The sequence below is a fragment of the Bombina bombina genome, chromosome 3 (assembly GCF_027579735.1).
Source record: "Bombina bombina isolate aBomBom1 chromosome 3, aBomBom1.pri, whole genome shotgun sequence".
NCBI classification, from domain to species: domain Eukaryota; kingdom Metazoa; phylum Chordata; class Amphibia; order Anura; family Bombinatoridae; genus Bombina; species Bombina bombina.
The window spans coordinates 1,187,537,767-1,187,561,723 of NC_069501.1; the positions used below are offsets into that span (position 1 = coordinate 1,187,537,767).

The window sequence follows — 23,957 nt, forward strand, 5'->3', positions numbered from 1 at the left end:
ACTGCCTTGAAATTCAACTGCACAGCTGAAGTGCCAAAATGAGGCTTCCTCCCTCAGCACACTAGAGTGAAGGGGCCTTCCTGACTAGATTTAGGTGTCTAAAACAAGCCAGATCAATAAAAAACGTTCCCAAGTGTATGTGAGCTTATAAAATATTTCAAATGGTATAATATTGTAATAAAAACCAATCGATTTAGCCCCTAACAGTGTCTACCAGCATAAAAAACAAAAAGGGGAAGCCTGTTATCTTTTTTGCTGAGGTGAAAGAAAAATGGCTTACCGTTTCCCCTGAGGGGAAAAATGACTGTCATCTAGCATTAGCCTGTGTTAGAAGGAGACTAGTCATACCTGAAGCAGATGAGTCTGCAAACTGTTACCCCCAACTGAAGTTCTCTTGTTTCAACAGTCCTGCGTGGTAACAGTAATGGATTTTAGTTACTTGTGCTAAAATTATAGCCCTCTTAAACAGAAATCTTCATCACTTTTCTGTTAGAGAGTAAATAGTACAAGCCAGCACTATTTTAAAATAACAAACTCTTGATAGAAGAATAAAAAACTACAACACCACAAACTCCTCGCCATCCCCGTGGTAGATGCTACTTGTTCAGAGCGGCAAGGAGAATGACTGGGGGCGGAGCCAGAGGGGGAGCTATATGGACAGCTCTTGCTGTGTGCTCTCCTTGCCTTTCCCTGTGGGGGAGAACATTTCCCACAAGTAATGGATGACGCCGTGGACCGGACACACCAATGATGGAGAAATGAGTTTTGAAGTTGGCGCCCAGGCCGCGGGTATTAGAATGACACAGCTAGATTAAAAAGTAAGTTACAGCTCATCTTTATTAGACTTGATCAATTAAAGTCCCTGTAAAATATTGCTTAGATTACAGAGCCAGTTATAAAACGTGAAGTTTACCATCACTTTAAAAAGAACAAAAAAAAAGTCCAAAACAAATGTCTTTATTAAAAGCTTTAATTAAATGTCAAAAGTACATGAAACTTTAAAACAATTTTACTTAAATTATCAATTTGCTTAGTTCTCTTGGTATAACTAGTTAAAGAGTAATTCACATGTGAGATCAGGAGAATGCATGTCCAGACATCTGGCAGCAGTGTCTGCAACAATGTTTATAGCAATGTTAAACATAGTTACAAACTGCTGCTACAGAATGCCTAAGTTCCTATCAGCTTACCTAGCTATACTCTCCAACAAAGAATAACAAAAGAACAAAGCAAATTTCTAAAAGAATTAAAATGGAAAGTTGTTTAAAATTGCATGCCCTATCTGAATCATTAAAGTTCAATCTACCTTCCTGTCTTTTTAAAGTATTGAAAGCCATCTATGCCTCTGGTGCTTTCCAAATGCTACTCCTATGAATTATTACTGAATGGGCTCTGAGCAGAATTGCAGCCACATTATATCTAATAATAAGTAAATTAACAAATGTAACCATCTAAAGTAACTGTTTGGTATTAAAAAGGGCCATGATACCCAAATGTTTAAACATTTGAAAGTGATGCAGCGTAGCTGTAAAAAGCGGACTAGAAAATATCCCCTTTTACATCTCTATGTAAAAATGAAAGATATTTTACCTCAAAATGTCTTAAGTATTCACATACCATTGAGAAGGACTTTAAGCAGCAAATCAGTATGTCTGTCCCAGGACAGGCAAGCGAGTGAGCCTCGTGAACACTCATGTTATTTCCCTATTCAGTTTAGGGAAGTTTACTATGAAATCTCATGAAAGTGAAATCTCATGACATCACAGTAAAAGAGTTCATGACCTCAGCACTGCTGATGCTGATTGGCTGCTGTTCATTTCTTCATTTTTTTACCTGCAGCTGGACAGCAGCCGATTATAACATTTTACACAGAACTTACTCTGCTGAGCTGAGGAAATTGTGAGGTAAAATATCTTCCTTTTTTACATAGAGATGTTCAGGTGATATTTTTATTTCAGAATTTTACAGTTATGCTGTATCAGTTTCAAGTGATTTAGCATATGAGTATTATGTCCCTTTAAGAACTGTCCACAAGTCATAATCCAGTGAACAAAAAAACAAACATAATTTATGTAAGAACTTACCTGATAAATTAATTTCTTTCATATTAGCAAGAGTCCATGAGCTAGTGACGTATGGGACATACATTCCCACCAGGAGGGGCAAAGTTTCCCAAACCTCAAAATGCCTACAAATAAACCCCTCACCACACCCACAAATCAGTTTAACGAATAGCCAAGAAGTGGGGTGATAAGAAAAAAGTGCGTAAGCATAAAAAATAAGGAATTGGAATAATTGTGCTTTATACAAAAAAATCATAACCACCACAAAAAAGGGCGGGCCTCATGGACTCTTGCTTATATGAAAGAAATGAATTTATCAGGTAAGTTCTTACATAAATGATGTTTTCTTTCATGTAATTAGCAAGAGTCCATGAGCTAGTGACGTATGGGATAATGACTACCCAAGATGTGGATCTTTCCACGCAAGAGTCACTAGAGAGGGAGGGATAAAATAAAGACAGCCAATTCCGCTGAAAAATAATCCACACCCAAAATAAAGTTTAAATTGATAAGCAGAAGATTCAAACTGAAACAGCTGCCTGAAGTACTTTTCTACCAAAAACAGCTTCAGAAGAAGATCAAAATGGTAGAATTTAGTAAAAGTATGCAAAGAAGACCAAGTTGCTGCTTTGCAAATCTGATCAACCGAAGCTTCATTCCTAAACGCCCAGGAAGTAGAAACTGACCTAGTAGAATGAGCTGTAATCCTTTGAGGCGGAGTTTTACCCGACTCGACATAAGCATGATGAATTAAAGATTTCAACCAAGATGCCAAAGAAATGGCAGAGGCCTTCTGACCTTTCCTAGAACCGGAAAAGATAACAAATAGACTCAAAGCTCTAACTACATCCAAAGAATGCAATGATTTCTCCTTAGAATTCTTAGGATTAGGACATAATGAAGGAACCACAATTCTCTACTAATGTTGTTAGAATTCACAACCTTAGGTAAAAATTTAAAAGAAGTTTGCAATACCGCCTTATCCTGGTGAAAAATCAGAAAAGGAGACTCACAAGAAAGAGCAGATAATTCAGAAACTCTTCTGGCAGAAGAGATGGCCAAAAGGAACAAAACTTTCCAAGAAAGTAATTTAATGTCCAATGAATGCATAGGTTCAAACGGAGGAGCTTGAAGAGCCCCCAGAACCAAATTCAAACTCCAAGGAGGAGAAATTGACTTAATGACAGGTTTTATACGAACCAAAGCTTGTACAAAACAATGAATATCAGGAAGATTAGCAATCTTTCTGTGAAAAAGAACAGAAAGAGCAGAGATTTGTCCTTTCAAGGAACTTGCAGACAAACCTTTATCCAAACCATCCTGAAGAAACTGCAAAATTCTGGGAATTCTAAAAGAATGCCAGGAAAAATGATGAGAAAGACACCAAGAAATTTAAGTCTTCCAGACTCTATAATATATCTCCCTAGATACAGATTTACGAGCCTGTAACATAGTATTAATCACAGAGTCAGAGAAACCTCTTTGACTAAGAATCAAGTGTTCAATCTCCATACCTTTAAATTTAAGGATTTGAGATCCTGATGGAAAAAAGGACCTTGCGACAGAAGGTCTGGTCTTAACGGAAGAGTCCACGGTTGGCAAGAGGCCATCCGGACAAGATCCGCATACCAAAACCTGTGAGGCCATGCTGGAGCTACCAGCAGAACAAACTAGCATTCCTTCAGAATCTTGGAGATTACTCTTGGAAGAAGAACTAGAGGCGGAAAGATATAGGCAGGATGATACTTCCAAGGAAGTGACAATGCATCCACTGCTTCCGCTTGAGGATCCCTGGATCTGGACAGATACCTGGGAAGTTTCTTGATTAGATGAGAGGCCATCAGATCTATTTCTGGAAGTCCCCATATTTGAACAATCTGAATAAATATCTCTGGGTGAAGAGACCATTCGCCCGGATGTAACGTTTGGCGACTGAGATAATCCGCTTCCCAATTGTCTATACCTGGGATATGAACCGCAGAAACTAGACAGGAGCTGGATTCCGCCCAAACCAGAATTTGAGATACTTCTTTCATAGCCAGAGGACTGTGAGTCCCTCCTTGATGATTGATGTATGCCACAGTTGTGACATTGTCTGTCTGAAAACAAATGAACGATTCTCTCTTTAGAAGAGGCCAAGACTGAAGAGCTCTGAAAATTGCACGGAGTTCCAAAAACATAATTTATGTAAGAACTTACCTGATAAATTCATTTCTTTCATATTAACAAGAGTCCATGAGCTAGTGACGTATGGGATATACATTCCTACCAGGAGGGGCAAAGTTTCCCAAACCTTAAAATGCCTATAAATACACCCCTCACCACACCCACAAATCAGTTTAACGAATAGCCAAGAAGTGGGGTGATAAGAAAAAAAGTGCGAAGCATATAAAATAAGGAATTGGAATAATTGTGCTTTATACAAAAAAATCATAACCACCACAAAAAAGGGTGGGCCTCATGGACTCTTGTTAATATGAAAGAAATGAATTTATCAGGTAAGTTCTTACATAAATTATGTTTTCTTTCATGTAATTAACAAGAGTCCATGAGCTAGTGACGTATGGGATAATGACTACCCAAGATGTGGATCTTTCCACACAAGAGTCACTAGAGAGGGAGGGATAAAATAAAGACAGCCAATTCCTGCTGAAAATAATCCACACCCAAAATAAAGTTTAACAAAAAACATAAGCAGAAGATTCAAACTGAAACCGCTGCCTGAAGAACTTTTCTACCAAAAACTGCTTCAGAAGAAGAAAATACATCAAAATGGTAGAATTTAGTAAAAGTATGCAAAGAGGACCAAGTTGCTGCTTTGCATATCTGGTCAACCGAAGCTTCATTCCTAAACGCCCAGGAAGTAGATACTGACCTAGTAGAATGAGCTGTAATTCTCTGAGGCGGAATTTTACCCGACTCAACATAGGCAAGATGAATTAAAGATTTCAACCAAGATGCCAAAGAAATGGCAGAAGCTTTCTGGCCTTTCCTAGAACCGGAAAAGATAACAAATAGACTAGAAGTCTTACAGAAAGATTTCGTAGCTTCAACATAATATTTCAAAGCTCTAACAACATCCAAAGAATGCAACGATTTCTCCTTAGAATTCTTAGGATTAGGACATAATGAAGGAACCACAATTTCTCTACTAATGTTGTTGGAATTCACAACTTTAGGTAAAAATTCAAAAGAAGTTCGCAACACCGCCTTATCCTGATGAAGAATCAGAAAAGGAGACTCACAAGAAAGAGCAGATAAATCAGAAACTCTTCTGGCAGAAGAGATGGCCAAAAGGAACAAAACTTTCCAAGAAAGTAATTTAATATCCAATGAATGCATAGGTTCAAATGGAGGAGCTTGAAGAGCCCCCAGAACCAAATTCAAACTCCAAGGAGGAGAAATTGACTTAATGACAGGCTTTATACGAACCAAAGCTTGTACAAAACAATGAATATCAGGAAGAACAGCAATCTTTCTGTGAAAAAGAACAGAAAGAGCAGAGATTTGACCTTTCAAGGAACTTGCGAACAAACCCTTATCTAAACCATCCTGAAGAAATTGTAATATTCTCGGTATTCTAAAAGAATGCCAAGAAAAATGATGAGAAAGACACCAAGAAATATAAGTCTTCCAGACTCTATAATATATCTCTCTGGATACAGATTTACGAGCCTGTAACATAGTATTAATCACAGAGTCAGAGAAACCTCTTTGACCAAGAATCAAGCGTTCAATCTCCATACCTTTAAATTTAAGGATTTCAGATCCTGATGGAAAAAAGGACCTTGAGACAAAAGGTCTGGTCTTAACGGAAGAGTCCACGGTTGGCAAGAGGCCATCCGGACAAGATCCGCATACCAAAACCTGTGAGGCCATGCCGGAGCTACCAGCAGAACAAACGAGCATTCCTTCAGAATCTTGGAGATTACTCTTGGAAGAAGAACTAGAGGCGGAAAGATATAGGCAGGATGATACTTCCAAGGAAGTGAAAATGCATCCACTGCCTCCGCCTGAGGATCCCGGGATCTGGACAGATACCTGGGAAGTTTCTTGTTTAGATGAGAAGCCATCAGATCTATTTCTGGAAGTTCCCACATTTGAACAATCTGAAGAAATACCTCTGGGTGAAGAGACCATTCGCCCGGATGCAACGTTTGGCGACTGAGATAATCCGCTTTCCAATTGTCCATACCTGGGATATAAACCGCAGAGATTAGACAGGAGCTGGATTCCGCCCAAACCAAAATTCGAGATACTTCTTTCATAGCCAGAGGACTGTGAGTCCCTCCTTGATGATTGATGTATGCCACAGTTGTGACATTGTCTTATCTGAAAACAATGAACAACTCTCTCTTCAGAAGAGGCCAAGACTGAAGAGCTCTGAAAATTGCACGGAGTTCCAAAATATTGATCGGAAATCTCACCTCCTGAGATTCCCAAACCCCTTGTGCCGTCAGATACCCCCACACAGCTCCCCAACCTGTAAGACTTGTATCTGTTGAGATTATAGTCCAGGTCGGAAGAACAAAGAAGCCCCCTGAACTAAACGATGGTGATCTGTCCACCATGTCAGAGAGTGTCGTAAAATCGGTTTAAAGATATTAATTGAGATATCTTTGAGTAATCCCTGCACCATTGGTTCAGCATACAGAGCTGAAGAGGTCGCATGTGAAAACGAGCAAAGGAGATCGCATCTGATGCGGCAGTCCTAAGACCCAACATTTCCATGCATAAGGCTACCAAAGGGAATGATTGTGACTGAAGGTTTTGACAAGCTGATATCAATGTTAAACTTCTCTTGTCTGACAAGGACAGAGTCATAGACACTGAATTTATCTAGAAACCTAAAAAGGTTACCCTTGTCTGAGGAATCAATGAACTGATTGGTAAATTGATCCTCCAACCATGAACTTGAAGAAACAACACAAGTCGATTCGTATGAGATTCTTCGAAAATGAGAAGACTGAGCAAGTACCAAGATATCGTCCAAATAAGGAAATACCAAAACCCTATTCTCTGATTACAGAAAGAAGGGCACCGAGAACCTTTGAAAAAAATTCTTGGAACTGAGGCTAGGCCAAACAGTAGAGCCACAAAACTGGTAATGCTTGTCTAAAAAGAGAATCTCAGACACTAAAAGTGATCTGGATGAATCGGAATATGCAGATACACATCCTGTAAATCTATTGTAGACATATAATGCCCTTGCTAAACAAAAGGCAGGATAGTCCTACAGTAACCATCTTGAATGTTGGTATCCTAACATAACGATTCAATAATGATAGATCCAGAACTGGTCTGAAGGAATTGACCTTCTTTGGTACAATGAAGAGATAAAATAAAACCCCAGCCCCTGTTCCAGAACTGGAACTGGCATAAATACTCCAGCCAACTCTAGATCTGAAACACATTTCAGAAATGCTGAGCCTTGCTGTGTCAACTGGGACACGGGAAAGAAAAGAATCTCTTAGCAGGAGGCCTTAACTTGAAGCCAATTCTGTACCTTTCTGAAACAATGTTTCTGAAACCAGAGATTAAGAACGGAATTGATCCAAATTTCTTTGAAGAAAACGTAATCTGCCCCATACCAGCTGAGCTGGAATAAGGGCCGCACCTTCATAGGTACTTAGGAGCTGGCTATAGGTTTCTATAAGGCTTGGATATATTCCAAACTGGAAATAGTTTCCAAACTGATACCGCTCCTGAGGATGAAGGATCAGGCTTTTGTTCCTTGTTGAGGAAAGGAACAAAATGATTATTTACCCTGGAAAGAAAGGGAAAGCAAAGTTGACTTAGAAGACATGTCAGCATTCCAAGTTTAATCCATAAAGCTTTTCTAGCTAAAATAGCTAGAGACATATACCTGACATCAACTCTAATGATATCAAAAGATGGTATCACCAATAAAATTATTAGCATGTTATAGAATAATAATAATGCTATAAAATTATGATCTGTTACTTGTTGTGCTAAACCAAACTTCTAACCAAAAAGTTGAAGCTGCAGCAACATCCGCTAAAAATATAGCAGGTCTAAGAAGATTACCTGAACATAAGTAAGCTTTTCTTAGAAAAGATTCAATTTTCCTATCTAAAGGATCCTTAAATGAAGTACTATCTGCCATAGGAATAGTAGTACATTAGCAGGAGTAGAGACAGCCCCATAACCTTAGGGATTTTTGTCCCAAAAAACTCTAATCTGTCAGATGGCACAGGATATAATTTGCTTAAACGTCTAGAAGGAGTAAATAAATTACCCAAATTATTCCATTCCCTGGAAATTACTTCAGAAATAGCATCAGGGAGATAAAACACTTCTGGAATAACTACAGGAGATTTAAAAACCTTATTTAAACGTTTACATTTAGTATCAAGAGGACCAGAATCCTCTATTTCTAATGCAAATAACACTTCTTTAAGTAAAGAACGAATAAATTCCATCTTGAACAAATACAAAGATTTATCAGCATCAACCTCTGAGACAGAAACCTCTGAACCAGAAGAACCATTATCAGTATCAGAATGATGATGTTCATTTAAAAATTCATCTGAAAAAAAGAGAAGTTTTAAAAGACTTTTATGTATACTAGAAGGAGAAATAACAGACATAGCCTTCTTAATGGATTTAAAAAATAAAATCTCTTATGTTATCAGGAACACTCTGAAAATTAGATGTTGACGGACAGCAACAGGTAATGTAACAGTACTAAAGGAAATTTTATCTGCATTAATAAGTTTGACATGACATGCAATACAAATAACAGCTGGAGAAACAGATACCAAAAGTTTATAGCAGACTTAGCTTGGTAGCTCCAGCACTGTGCAGTGATTTTCCTGTAGTATCTTCTGACTCAGTTGCAACGTGGAACATCTTGCAATATGTAAAAGAAAAAAAACAACATATAAAGCAAAATTGATCAAATTCCTTAAATGACAGTTTCAGGAATGGGAAAAAAATGCCAGTGAACAAGCTTCTAGCAACCAGAAGCAATAAATAATGAGACTTAAATAATGTGGAGACAAAAATGACGCCCATATTTTTTAGCGCCAAAAAAGACGCCCACATTATTTGGCGCCTAAATGCTTTTGGCGCCAAAAATGACGCCACATCCGGAACGCCGACATCTTTGACGCAAAATAACGTCAAAAAAATGACGCAACTTCCGGCGACACGTATGACGCCGGAAACGGAAAAGAATTTTTGCGCCAAAAAAGTCCGCGCCAAGAATGACGCAATAAAATGAAGCATTTTCAGCCCCCGCGAGCCTAACAGCCCACAGGGAAAAAAGTCAAATTTTTGAGGTAAGAAAAATATGATAATTAAAGCATAATCCCAAATATGAAACTGACTGTCTGGAAATAAGGAAAGTTGAACATTCTGAGTCAAGGCAAATAAATGTTTGAATACATATATTTAGAACTTTATAAATAAAGTGCCCAACCATAGCTTAGAGTGTCACAGAAAATAAGACTTACTTACCCCAGGACACTCATCTACATGTTTGTAGAAAGCCAAACCAGTACTGAAACGAGAATCAGTAGAGGAAATGGTAAATATAAGAGTATATCGTCGATCTGAAAAGGGAGGTAAGAGATGAATCTCTACGACCGATAACAGAGAACCTTATGAAATAGACCCCGTAGAAGGAGATCACTGCATTCAATAGGCAATACTCTCTTCACATCCCTCTGACATTCACTGCACGCTGAGAGGAAAACCGGGCTCCAACTTGCTGCGGAGCGCATATCAACGTAGAATCTAGCACAAACTTACTTCACCACCTCCCTTGGAGGCAAAGTTTGTAAAACTGATTTGTGGGTGTGGTGAGGGGTGTATTTATAGGCATTTTAAGGTTTGGGAAACTTTGCCCCTCCTGGTAGGAATGTATATCCCATACGTCACTAGCTCATGGACTCTTGTTAATTACATGAAAGAAATATTGATCGGTAATCTCACCTCCTGAGATTCCCAAACCCCTTGTGCTGTCAGAGACCCCCACACAGCTCCCCAACCTGTAAGACTTGCATCTGTTGAAATTACAGTCCAGGTCGGAAGAACAAAAGAAGCCCCCTGAACTAAACGATGGTGATCTGTCCACCAAGTCAGAGAGTGTCGTATAATCGGTTTTAAAGATATTAATTGAGATATCTTTGTGTAATCCCTGCACCACTGGTTCAGCATACAGAGCTGAAGAGGTCGCATGTGAAAACGAGCAAAGGGGATCGCGTCCGATGCTGCAGTCATAAGACCTAGAATTTCCATGCATAAAGCTACCGAAGGGAATGAGGTTTCGACAAGCTGATATCAATTTTAGACGTTTCTTGTCTGTCAAAGACAGAGTCATGGACACTGAATCTATCTGGAAACCTAAAAAGGTTACCCTTGTCTGAGAAATCAATGAACTTTTTGGTAAATTGATCCTCCAACCATGATCTTGAAGAAACAACACAAGTCGATTCGTATGAGATTCTGCTAAATGTGAAGACTGAGCAAGTACCAAGATATCGTCCAAATAAGGAAATACTACAATACCCTGTTCTCTGATTACAGACAGAAGGGCACCGAGAACCTTTGTAAAAATTCTTGGAGCTGTTGCTAGGCCAAACGGTAGAGCCACAAACTGGTAATGCTTGTCTAGGAAAGAGAATCTCAGAAACTGATAGTGATCTGGATGAATCGGAATATGTAGATATGCATCCTGTAAATCTATTGTAGACATACAATGCCCTTGCTGAACAAAAGGCAGGATAGTCCTTACAGTTACCATTTTGAATGTTGGTATCCTTACATAACGATTCAATATTTTTAGATCCAGAACTGGTCTGAAGGAATTCTCCTTCTTTGGTACAATGAAGAGATTTGAATAAAACCCCAGCCCCTGTTCCAGAACTGGAACTTGCATAATTACTCCAGCCAACTCTAGCTCTGAAACACATTTCAGAAATGCTTGAGCCTTCGCTGGGTTTACTGGGACACGGGAAAGAAAAAATCTCTTTGCAGGAGGCCTTATCTTGAAACCAATTCTGTACCCTTCTGAAACAATGTTCTGAATCCAAAGATTGTGAATGGAATTAATCCAAATTTCTTCGAAAAAACGTAATCTGCCCCCTACCAGCTGAGCTGGAATGAGGGCCGCACCTTCATGTGGACTTAGGAGCTGGTTTTGATTTTCTAAAAGGCTTGAATTTATTCCAGACTGGAGATGGTTTCCAAACTGATACCGCTCCTGAGGATGAAGGATCAGGCTTTTGTTCCTTGTTGTGACGAAAGGAACGAAAACGATTATTAGACCTAAATTTACCTTTAGATTTTTTATCCTGTGGTAAAAAAGTTCCTTTCCCTCCAGTAACAGTTGAGATAATAGAATCCAACTGAGAACCAAATAATTTATTACCCTGGAAAGAAAGGGAAAGCAGAGTAGACTTAGAAGACATATCAGCATTCCAAGTTTTAAGCCATAAAGCTCTTCTAGCTAAAATAGCTAGAGACATATACCTGACATCAACTCTAATGATATCAAAGATGGCATCACAAATAAAGTTATTAGCATGTTGTAGAAGAATAATAATGCTATGAGAATTATGATCTGTTACTTGTTGCGCTAAAGCTTCTAACCAAAAAGTTGAAGCTGCAGCAACATCCGCTAAAGATATAGCAGGTCTAAGAAGATTACCTGAACACAAGCAAGCTTTTCTTAGAAAGGATTCAATTTTCCTATCTAAAGGATCCTTAAAGGAAGGACCATCTGCCGTAGGAATAGTAGTACGCTTAGCAAGAGTAGAGACAGCCCCATCAACCTTAGGGATTTTGTCCCAAAATTCTAATCTGTCAGACGGCACAGGATATAATTGCTTAAAACGAACGTTTAGAAGGAGTAAATGAATTACCCAAATTTTTCTATTCCCTGGAAATTACTTCAGAAATAGCACCAGGGACAGGAAAAACTTCTGGAATAACCACAGGAGATTTAAAAACCTTATCTAAACGTTTAGATTTAGTATCAAGAGGACCAGAATCCTCAATTTCTAATGCAATTAGGACTTCTTTAAGTAAAGAACGAATAAATTCCATTTTAAATAAATATGAAGATTTATCAGCATCAACCTCTGAGACAGAATCCTCTGAACCAGAAGAACCATTATCAGAATCAGAATGATGATGTTCATTTAAAAATTCATCTGAAAAATGAGAAGTTTTAAAAGACTTTTTACGTTTACTAGAAGGAGGAATAACAGACAGAATTCTTAATGGATTCAGAAACAAAATCTCTTATGTTATCAGGAACACTCTGAGTATTAGATGTTGACGGAACAGCAACAGGTAATGTAACAGTACTAAAGGAAATATTATCTGCATTAACAAGTTTGTCATGACAATCAGTACAAACAACAGCTGGAGGAACAGATACCATAAGTTTACAGCAGATACACTTAGCTTTGGTAGCTCCAGCACCAGGCAGCGATTTTCCAGAAGTATCTTCTGACTCAGTTTCAACGTGGGACATCTTGCAATATGTAATAGAAAAAACAACATATAAAGCAAAATTGATCAAATTCCTTAAATGACAGTTTCAGGAATGGGAAAAAAATGCCAGTGAACAAGCTTCTAGCAACCAGAAGCAATAAATAATGAGACTTAAATAATGTGGAGACAATAGTGACGCCCATATTTTTTAGCGCCAAAAAAGACGCCCACATTATTTGGCGCCTAAATGCTTTTGGCGCCAAAAATGACGCCACATCCGGAACGCCGACACTTTTGGCGCAAAAGAACGTAAAAAATTACGCAACTTCCGGCGACACGTATGACGCCGGAAACAGAAAAAAATATTTGCGCCAAAAAAGTCCGCGCCAAGAATGACGCAATAAAATGAAGCATTTCAGCCCCCGCGAGCCTAACAGCCCACAGAGAAAAGTCAAATTTTAAGGTAAGAAAAAATTGAATGATTCATATGCATTATCCCAAATATGAAACTGACTGTCTGAAATAAGGAATGTTGAACATCCTGAGTCAAGGCAAATAAATGTTTGAATACATATATTTAGAACTTTATAAAAAAAGTGCCCAACCATAGCTTAGAGTGTCACAGAAAATAAGACTTACTTACCCCAGGACACTCATCTACATGTTGTAGAAAGCCAAACCAGTACTGAAACGAAAATCAGCAGAGGTAATGGTGTGTATATATATATATATATATATATATATATATATATATGAGTATATCGTCGATCTGAAAAGGGAGGTAAGAGATGAATCTCTACGACCGATAACAGAGAACCTATGAAATAGACCCCGTAGAAGGAGATCATTGAATTCAAATAGGCAATACTCTCCTCACATCCCTCTGACATTCACTGCACGCTGAGAGGAAAACCGGGCTCCAACCTGCTGTGGAGCGCATATCAACGTAGAATCTAGCACAAACTTACTTCACCACCTCCATAGGAGGCAAAGTTTGTAAAACTGATTTGTGGGTGTGGTGAGGGGTGTATTTGTAGGCATTTTGAGGATTGGGAAACTTTGCCCCTCCTGGTGGGAATGTATGTCCCATACGTCACTAGCTCATGGACTCTTGCTAATTACATGAAAGAAAAAAAGATTCCTGTGTTATTTGATACCATTTTAAGGTTTTATATTAGTTTCTACTTCAAGTGCCAAGTAAAGAGATGCTGAGAGTCACATAGTGCTAGGTACCTGCAGAAAGATATGAAGAGAACTCTTCTACTACATGGGAACTGCACTGCAAAGCAGAAACAGATGTGTCTACTTCAGCTGGTAGAGCCCGAAAGCTGCCCTGTAAACAAAACACTCAGTTTAAACATCACATTACAAAAGCCAAAGTAAATCTCCTGTTTGTTTTTTTATTATATTTCTCCCTTGATAACCGTCAAACAAAAAAATAGGAAGTTACAAATATTGTATTGAATTATAGTATGTTAAATGTTCATACAGATTTCAAGAATCACGTTTATAAGATCTAGACAGTTAAAAGGACATTATATCAAAAACAAAGATGGTACTATATGAAAGAGACAACATGTATTTCTAAAAGGAAGTTCCTGTTCTTAAATCAAACAATATTTCCTTGTAAGACTAATAAAAAACGATGTAGTAACCCTAAATTTTTAAATTGTTTTACATACATCTATAAAATGCATAGCCAACTCCTTAGCTCTCTGACTGACCAGTAAAGGAGAATAATGAAGAACAAAAAAATAAATAAAATGTTCACATTTGCTAGAGCATGCAATTTTATTGCTAGCGACCCGTTAACTATGTGTTTAACCCCTAGCTGCAGCCGTTGATTGCGTAAGTGGCCACTCTGGGCCAACAATTCCCTTCACAAAGAGAAACACAGTCTTACAGCATTGCTAGGAATAAAAAAAAATTAGAGCATGTATTTTTTCACTGTAATGGCCCTTTAAGTCTCACAATAATCTGTTACGCCCTAAATGCAATATTACAAATTAATAAAAAAAACCAAAAACAGGTGCATATTTGTAGAAACAATCTAACATAAATGGATCGGTGCATACCTCTGAGGAGCTCTGTTCTTCATGGTGATCAGCCAGACTTGCTGGAGTATCAATTACCTCTGAACCCAGCCCTGTGGTATTGGTGTCATTAAGGCTAACTAGCGTTAGGTCGGGCTCTTCCAGGATGCCACAAGCAGAGTCAGAGACCTGAGAAATGAAGTGCATTCTGGTATTTAGGTTAACGATTACAAACACACTATCTGCCTTAATATTGTGAGACTCCGATTCCCCTCCTTCCTGTCTTCTTAAAATAACCTCTTCAAAAGCTCTATTCCAGGATTCAACAAACCCAGGAGCCAGGGAGCCACTGGCTCCTAGAATTTTAATCATGGCTCCTAAATTTTGGTTATTGTCCATTTGTCTATATACAAAATACTACTGTATGGCTTCTAAATTTTAAATACCGGCAACTCCATTCTTCACCAATATGTAGCTGACATTATACCCTCAGTTAAAAAGGACTTGTCCAATCACTTCTTTAAGAGGCCTACAAAAATGGTTGTGCAACACTATGACATTACCTAGCCAGACATTTTGTTATCGTAACTTTGACCCGACTCTTACTACTGTGTGATTCCGCTATAGACTCTCCAATATCAAGAATGTGCAGATATTTTTTAAATCCTAACACAGGTATACTTCAGAGAGTGACTAAAACAAAAAGTTATAGGGAATTTGAAAACCCACAAATTTCAGTGTTAAAAAAAATCACAGTTAAAAACTGGAAATTCACAAGTAGAACCCTGCTACATTACACACAGTGATTGCTTGATCACAGTAGTAGAAGATTTAGACCAACTGTCTAACTGGACTCTGCAGAGGAGGTAAGATAAAAGGACTTTAGAAGGGGTACTGCAAAATACAAATTTTGTAATTAGGCGTTTCAGGTCTTTTTAAAAGGACATGAAACAAACTGATTTTGCAAGATAATAAAAAATAAGCAATAAAGTAAAAATTGAACTTCCATGAATCAGACAAAGTGTGCAATTTTAAATTTACTTATGTTATTAAATTTCTCTTAGTACTCTTTGTTGAGGAGCTTTTCACCATTACCTTTTTAATGGTTGCACCACCCTGCTGATTTTACTGCCCACTTAGGCTAAATTAACTAGTATTGAATATTTGATGTTTATTGTTCAAATTATCATTAAATACATTTATGTTAAATTATGCAATTGGTGTGTGCTTTGGATAGCAGAATTAGTGCTGCGGAACCTGTTGGCGCTCTACAAATAACTGATAATAATATGTAACATGAGAAAGCATAACACTGCCCCCACCCAGCTACTTCATGCCACCCGGTGTTCTATCAGATTCTGCTCCTTTGTCAGGATCTGATCCCTCTCACTGCGCATGCTCTGTATGTGGTAATTTTTTACTCCACATATGTTAAATAGGAATGTGTGGAATGCGATTATGTCAATCAGCAACATGAGCACTCAGAGGGAGCAGATTCTGACAAGGAAGTTGTGTCGGAATCCAATGTAATACTGTCAAACAAATTAAAAAGGAAATGTATGCTTACCTGATAAATTTGTTCCTTTTACAATATGACGAGTCCACGGATTTCATCCTTACTTATGGGATATCGCCTCCTGGTCAGCAGGAGGAGGCAAAGCGCTCCACAGCAGAGCTGCATAAATAGCTCCTCCCTTCCCTCCCAACCCAGTCATTAGACTAAAGTTAGGAAGAGAAAGGAAAAGCCAAGGAGCAGAGGTGACTGAAGTTTAACAAAAATAAAAACCTGTCTAGAAAAAAAAGACAGGGTGGGCCGTGGACTCGTCATATCCTAAAAGAAACAAATTTATCAGGTAAGCATAAATTTCCTTTTCTTTTACAAGATATGACAAGTCCACGGATTTCATCCTTACTTATGGGATACAATACCAAAGCTATAGGACATGGATGAAAGGGAGGGACAAGACAGGAACATAAACGGAAGGCACCACTGCTTGAAGAACCTTTCTCCCAAAACCAGCCTCAAAAGAAGCAAAAGTATCAAATTTGGAAAATTTGGAAAAAGTGTGAAGAGACGACCAAGTTGCAGCCTTGCAAATCTGTTCAACAGAAGCATCATTTTTAAATGCCCATGAGGAAGCCACAGCCCTAGTGGAATGAGCTGTAATTCGTTCAGGAGGCTGCTGTCAGCCAAAAAGAAAGAGAGGTAACCATAGCTTTCTGACCCCTACGTTTCCCAGAAAAGAAAACAAACAATGATGATGATGATGATGATTGACGAAATTCCCTAGTCGCCTGCAAGTAGAACTTAGGGCACGGACTACGTCCAAATTATGTAACTGACGCTCTTTCTTCGAAGAAGGATTAGGACACAATGAAGGAACAACAATTTCCTGATTAATAATCTTGTTTGAAACAACCTTGGGAAGAAAACCAGGTTTGGTACGCAACACTACCTTATCGGAATGAAAAATAAGATAAGGCGAATCACATTGTAATGCTGAAAAGCTCAGAAACTCTGCGAGCAGAAGAAATAGCAATCAAAAATAAAACTTTCCAAGATAGCAACTTAATATCTATGGAATGCATAGGTTGAAACGGAACCCGTTGAAGAACATTAAGAACTAAATTCAAACTCCAAGGAGGAGCAATTTGTCTAAACACAGGCCTGATTCTAGTCAGAGCCTGACAAAAAGATTGAACATCCGGAACATCTGCCGGACGTTTGTGTAGCAAAATAGATAGAGCAGAAATCTGTCCTTTTAAGGAACTGCTGACAACCCTTTCTCCAATCCTTCTTGGAGAAAAGATAAAATCCTAGGAATCCTAATCTTACTCCATAAGTAGCCCTTGGATTCGCACCAAAAAAGATATTTACACCATATCTTATGGTAAATCTTTCTAGTAACAGGCTTATGTGCCTGGATTAAGGTATCAATGACCGAATCGGAGAACCCTCGCTTAGATAAAATCAAGCATTCAATCTCCAAGCAGTCAGCTGCAAAGAAATTAGGTTCGTATGATGGAAGGGTGCCTGAATGAGAAGGTCCTGCCTCAATGGAAGCTTCCACGGTGGCAGAGATGACATGTCCACCAGATCGGCGTATCAAGTCCTGCGAGGCCACGTAGGAGCGATGAGAATCACCGAAGCCCTCTCCTGTTTGACTCGGGCAATCATCCTGGGAAGGAGAGCAAACGGAGGGAACACATAAGCTAGGTTAAACGACCAAGGCACTGCCAAGGCATCTATCAGTTCGGCCTGAGGATCCCTGGACCAGGATCCGTACTTCGGAAGCTAGGCATTCTGGCGAGATGCCATGAGATCCAGCTCCGGCCTGCCCCATCTGAGAATCAGGGTGGCAAAGACCTCCAGATGGAGTTCCCATTCCCCCGGATGAAACGTCTGTCTGCTCAAAAAAATCAGCTTCCCAGTTGTACACTACTGGGATGTAGATTGCTGACAGATAACAAGAGTGAGCCTCCGCCCACCGAATTATCTTGGATACTTCTGTCATCGCTAAGGAACTCCTTTTTCCTCCCTGATGATTGATGTAAGCCACAGTCATGATGTTGTCTGACTGAAATCGGATGAATTTGGCCGAAGACAACTGAGGCCAAGCCTGAAGAGCATTGAATATTGCCCTCAACTCCAGAATATTGATTGTAAGTAGAGACTCCGACCGAGTCCACACACTTTGAGCCTTCAGGGAATTCCAGACTGTCCCCCATCCTAGTAGACTGGCGTCCGTTGTCACTATCACCCATGAGGGAATGCGGAAGCACGTCCCTTGGGACAGATGATCCTGCGACAACCACCAAAGAAGAGAATCTCTTGTCTCCTGATCTAGATCTATCTGAGGAGACACATTTGCATAATCTCCATTCCACTGTCTGAGCATGCTCAGTTGTAGAGGCCTGAGATGAAAACGAGCAAACTGAATGATGTCCACTGCCGCCACCATCAATCCAATTACCTCCATGCACTGAACCACTGATAGCCGAGGATTGGACTGAAGGGATCGGCATGTATTCAGAATCTTCAACTTTCTGTCTTCCGTCAAGAAGATTTTCATGGATATAGAGAGTCTATCCGACTTCCTAGATCAATGGAAGAATCATTGATGGAAGAATTGTCCGAATAGTCTCCATCTTGAAGGAAGGGACTCTGAGAAACTTGTTTAGACTCTTGAGATCTAAAATGGGTAACGTAAGAACGCCTCTCTTTTTATCTGGTCTACAGACAATCGTGAAAGAAGAAACCTTCCCCTTGGGAAGGAATTTTTGAACTCCAACTGATAATCAATCTTGAGACACAATTTCTAGTGTCCAGGGATCCTGAATGTCTCTTATCCAAGCCTGGACAAAGAGAGAAAGCCTGCCCCCTACTAGAACCGTTCCCGGATCGGGGGCCCGCCCCTTCATGCTGTTTTGGGAGCAATAGCAGGCTTTTTGGGTTGTTTACCCTTTTTCCAAGCCTGGCTGGGTCTCCAGATGGACTTGGCTTGTGCAAAATTCCCTTCCTGTTTAGCGGAAGAGGGGATTCCCTTGAAATTTCGAAAGGAACGAAAATTACTCTGTCTACCCCTTTGCTTAGATGATTTATCCTGAGGTAGGAGGTGACCCTTACCTCCCGTAATGTCAGAAATGATCTCTTTCAAGTCAGGCCCAAACAGGGTCTTTCCTTTAAAAGGAATAGCCAAAAACATAATTTATGCTTACCTGATAAATTCCTTTCTTCTGTAGTGTGATCAGTCCACGGGTCATCATTACTTCTGGGATATTACTCCTCCCCAACAGGAAGTGCAAGAGGATTCACCCAGCAGAGCTGCATATAGCTCCTCCCCTCTACGTCACTCCCAGTCATTCGACCAAGGACCAACGAGAAAGGAAAAGCCAAGGGTGAAGTGGTGACTGGAGTATAAATTAAAAAATATTTACCTGCCTTAAAAACAGGGCGGGCCGTGGACTGATCACACTACAGAAGAAAGGAATTTATCAGGTAAGCATAAATTATGTTTTCTTCTGTTAAGTGTGATCAGTCCACGGGTCATCATTACTTCTGGGATACCAATACCAAAGCAAAAGTACACGGATGACGGGAGGGATAGGCAGGCTCTTTATACAGAAGGAACCACTGCCTGAAGAACCTTTCTCCCAAAAATAGCCTCCGATGAAGCAAAAGTGTCAAATTTGTAAAATTTGGAAAAAGTATGAAGCGAAGACCAAGTTGCAGCCTTGCAAATCTGTTCAACAGAGGCCTCATTCTTGAAGGCCCAAGTGGAAGCCACAGCTCTAGTAGAATGAGCTGTAATTCTTTCAGGAGGCTGCTGTCCAGCAGTCTCATAAGCTAAACGAATTATGCTACGAAGCCAAAAAGAAAGAGAGGTAGCGGAAGCTTTTTGACCTCTCCTCTGCCCAGAGTAAATGACAAACAGAGAAGACGTTTGTCGAAATTCCTTAGTTGCCTGTAAGTAAAATTTTAGAGCACGGACTACATCCAGGTTGTGCAGTAGACGTTCCTTCTTTGAAGAAGGATTTGGGCATAAAGAAGGAACAACAATCTCTTGATTGATATTCCTGTTAGTAACTACCTTAGGTAAGAACCCAGGTTTAGTACGCAGGACTACCTTATCCGAATGAAAAATCAAATAAGGAGAATCACAATGTAAGGCTAATAATTCAGAGACTCTTCGAGCCGAGGAAATAGCCATTAGAAATAGAACTTTCCAAGATAACAACTTTATATCAATGGAATGAAGGGGTTCAAACGGAACGCCCTGTAAAACATTAAGAACAAGGTTTAAACTCCATGGTGGAGCAACAGTTTTAAACACAGGCTTAATCCTGGCCAAAGCCTGACAAAAAGCCTGGACGTCAGGAACTTCTGACAGACGTTTGTGTAACAGAATGGACAGAGCTGAGATCTGTCCCTTTAATGAACTAGCAGATAAACCCTTTTCTAAACCTTCTTGTAGAAAAGACAATATCCTAGGAATCCTAACCTTACTCCAAGAGTAACCTTTGGATTCACACCAATATAGGTATTTACGCCATATCTTATGGTAAATCTTTCTGGTAACAGGTTTCCTAGCCTGTATTAAGGTATCAATAACTGACTCAGAAAACCCACGTCTTGATAAAATCAAGCGTTCAATTTCCAAGCAGTCAGCTTCAGAGAAGTTAGATTTTGATGTTTGAAGGGACCCTGTATCAGAAGGTCCTGTTTCAGAGGTAGAGACCAAGGTGGACAGGATGACAAGTCCACCAGGTCTGCATACCAAGTCCTGCGTGGCCACGCAGGTGCTATTAGAATCACTGATGCTCTCTCTTGTTTGATTCTGGCAATCAATCGAGGAAGTAACGGGAAGGGTGGAAACACGTAAGCCATCCTGAAGTCCCAAGGTGCTGTCAGAGCATCTATCAGGACTGCTCCTGGATCTGGACCCGTAACGAGGAAGCTTGGCGTTCTGTCGAGACGCCATGAGATCTATCTCTGGTTTGCCCCAACGTCGAAGTATTTGGGCAAAGACCTCCGGATGAAGTTCCCACTCCCCCGGATGAAAAGTCTGACGACTTAAGAAATCCGCCTCCCAGTTCTCCACTCCCGGGATGTGGATTGCTGACAGGTGGCAAGAGTGAGACTCTGCCCAGCGAATTATCTTTGATACTTCCATCATAGCTAGGGAGCTTCTTGTCCCTCCCTGATGGTTGATGTAAGCTACAGTCGTGATGTTGTCCGACTGAAACCTGATGAACCCCCGAGTTGTCAACTGGGGCCAAGCCAGGAGGGCATTGAGAACTGCTCTCAATTCCAGAATGTTTATTGGCAGGAGACTCTCCTCCTGACTCCATTGTCCCTGAGCCTTCAGAGAATTCCAGACGGCACCCCAACCTAGAAGGCTGGCGTCTGTTGTTACAATTGTCCAGTCTGGTCTGCTGAATGGCATCCCCCTGGACAGATGTGGCCGAGAAAGCCACCATAGAAGAGAATTTCTGGTCTCTTGATCCAGATTCAGAGAAGGGGATAAGTCTGAGTAATCCCCATTCCACTGACTTAGCATGCACAGTTGCAGTGGTCTGAGGTGTAAGCGTGCAAAGGGTACTATGTCCATTGCCGCTACCATTAAGCCGATTACCTCCATGCATTGAGCCACTGACGGGTGTTGAATGGAATGAAGGGTGCGGCAAGCACTTTGAAGTCTTGTTAGCCTGTCCTCTGTCAGGTAAATCTTCATTTCTACAGAATCTATAAGAGTCCCCAGGAAGGGAACTCTTGTGAGTGGAACGAGTGAACTTTTCTTTTCGTTCACCTTCCATCCATGTGACCTTAGAAATGCCAGCACTAACTCTGTATGAGACTTGGCAGTTTGAAAGCTTGAAGCTTGTATCAGAATGTCGTCTAGGTATGGAGCTACCGAGATTCCCCGCGGTCTTAGTACCGCCAGAAGAGCACCCAGAACCTTTGTGAAGATTCTTGGAGCTGTAGCCAATCCGAATTGAAGAGCCACAAACTGGTAATGCCTGTCTAGGAAGGCAAACCTTAGGTACCGATAATGATCTTTGTGAATCGGTATGTGAAGGTAAGCATCTTTTAAATCTACAGTGGTCATGTACTGACCCTCTTGGATCATAGGTAAAATTGTCCGAATAGTCTCCATCTTGAACGATGGAACTCTTAGGAATTTGTTTAGGATCTTTAAGTCCAGGATTGGTCTGAAAGTTCCCTCTTTTTTGGGAACCACAAACAGATTTGAGTAAAACCCCTGTCCCTGTTCCGATCGTGGAACTGGATGGATTACTCCCATTAACAAGAGCTCTTGTACGCAGCGTAGAAACGCCTCTTTCTTTGTCTGGATTGTTGACAATCTTGACAGATGAAATCTCTCTCTTGGAGGAGAGTATTTGAAGTCCAGAAGGTATCCCTGAGATATTATCTCTAGCGCCCAGGGATCCTGAACATCTCTTGCCCAAGCCTGGGCGAAGAGAGAAAGTCTGCCCCCCACTAGATCCGATCCCGGATCGGGGGCCCTCAATTCATGCTGTTTTAGGGGCAGCAGCAGGTTTCCTAGTCTGCTTGCCCTTGTTCCAGGACTGGTTAGGTTTCCAGCCTTGTCTGTAGCGAGCAACAGCTCCTTCCTGTTTTGGTGCAGAGGAAGTTGATGCTGCTCCTGCTTTGAAATTACGAAAGGAACGAAAATTAGACTGTCTAGTCTTGGCTTTGGCTTTGTCCTGAGGCAGGGCATGGCCTTTACCTCCTGTAATGTCAGCGATAATCTCTTTCAACCCGGGCCCGAATAAGGTCTGCCCTTTGAAAGGTATATTAAGCAATTTAGACTTAGAAGTAACATCAGCTGACCAGGATTTTAGCCACAGCGCCCTGCGTGCCTGAATGGCGAATCCTGAATTCTTCGCCGTAAGTTTAGTAAGATGTACTACGGCCTCCGAAATGAATGAATTAGCTAGTTTAAGGACTCTAAGCCTGTCCGTAATGTCGTCCAGAGTAGCTGAACCAATGTTCTCTTCCAGAGACTCAATCCAGAATGCCGCTGCAGCCGTGATCGGCGCAATGCATGCAAGGGGTTGCAATATAAAACCTTGTTGAACAAACATTTTCTTAAGGTAACCCTCTAATTTTTTATCCATTGGATCTGAAAAAGCACAGCTATCCTCCACCGGGATAGTGGTACGCTTAGCTAAGGTAGAAACTGCTCCCTCCACCTTAGGGACCGTTTGCCATAAGTCCCTTGTGGTGGCGTCTATTGGAAACATTTTTCTAAATATCGGAGGGAGTGAGAACGGCACACCGGGTCTATCCCACTCCTTAGTAACAATTTCAGTAAGTCTCTTAGGTATAGGAAAAACCTCAGTACTCGTCGGTACCGCAAAATATTTATCCAACCTACACATTTTCTCTGGTATTGCAACTGTGTTACAATCATTCAGAGCCGCTAACACCTCCCCTAGTAATACACGGAGGTTTTCCAGTTTAAATTTAAAATTTGAAATATCTGAATCCAGTCTGTTTGGATCAGAACCGTCACCCACAGAATGAAGCTCTCCGTCCTCATGTTCTGCCACCTGTGACGCAGTGTCTGACATGGCCCTAATATTATCAGCGCACTCTGTTCTCACCCCAGAGTGATCACGCTTACCTCTTAGCTCTGGTAATTTAGCCAAAACCTCAGTCATAACAGTAGCCATATCCTGTAATGTGATTTGTAATGGCCGCCCAGATGTACTCGGCGCTACAATATCACGCACCTCCCTCTGAGCGGGAGATGTAGGTACTGACACGTGAGGCGAGTTAGTCGGCATAACTCTCCCCTCGTTGTTTGGTGAAATTTGTTCAATTTGTACAGATTGACTTTTATTTAAAGTAGCATCAATACAGTTA

At 40.4% G+C, this 23,957-nt stretch overlaps 1 protein-coding gene across 1 annotated transcript in view; it reads right to left on the reverse strand.

The window, feature by feature from the left end:
* The window catches only part of CEP295 (centrosomal protein 295), a 287,500-nt gene that overhangs the window by 116,312 nt on the left and 147,231 nt on the right, over window positions 1-23,957 (reverse strand). Inside the window, exons 26-27 of the mRNA XM_053708621.1 lie at window positions 14,606-14,752; window positions 13,764-13,863 (exon numbers count right to left, since the gene is read on the reverse strand). Coding sequence (XP_053564596.1) covers window positions 13,764-13,863; window positions 14,606-14,752 — 247 coding nt within the window. The remainder of the gene's footprint in view (window positions 1-13,763; window positions 13,864-14,605; window positions 14,753-23,957) is intronic.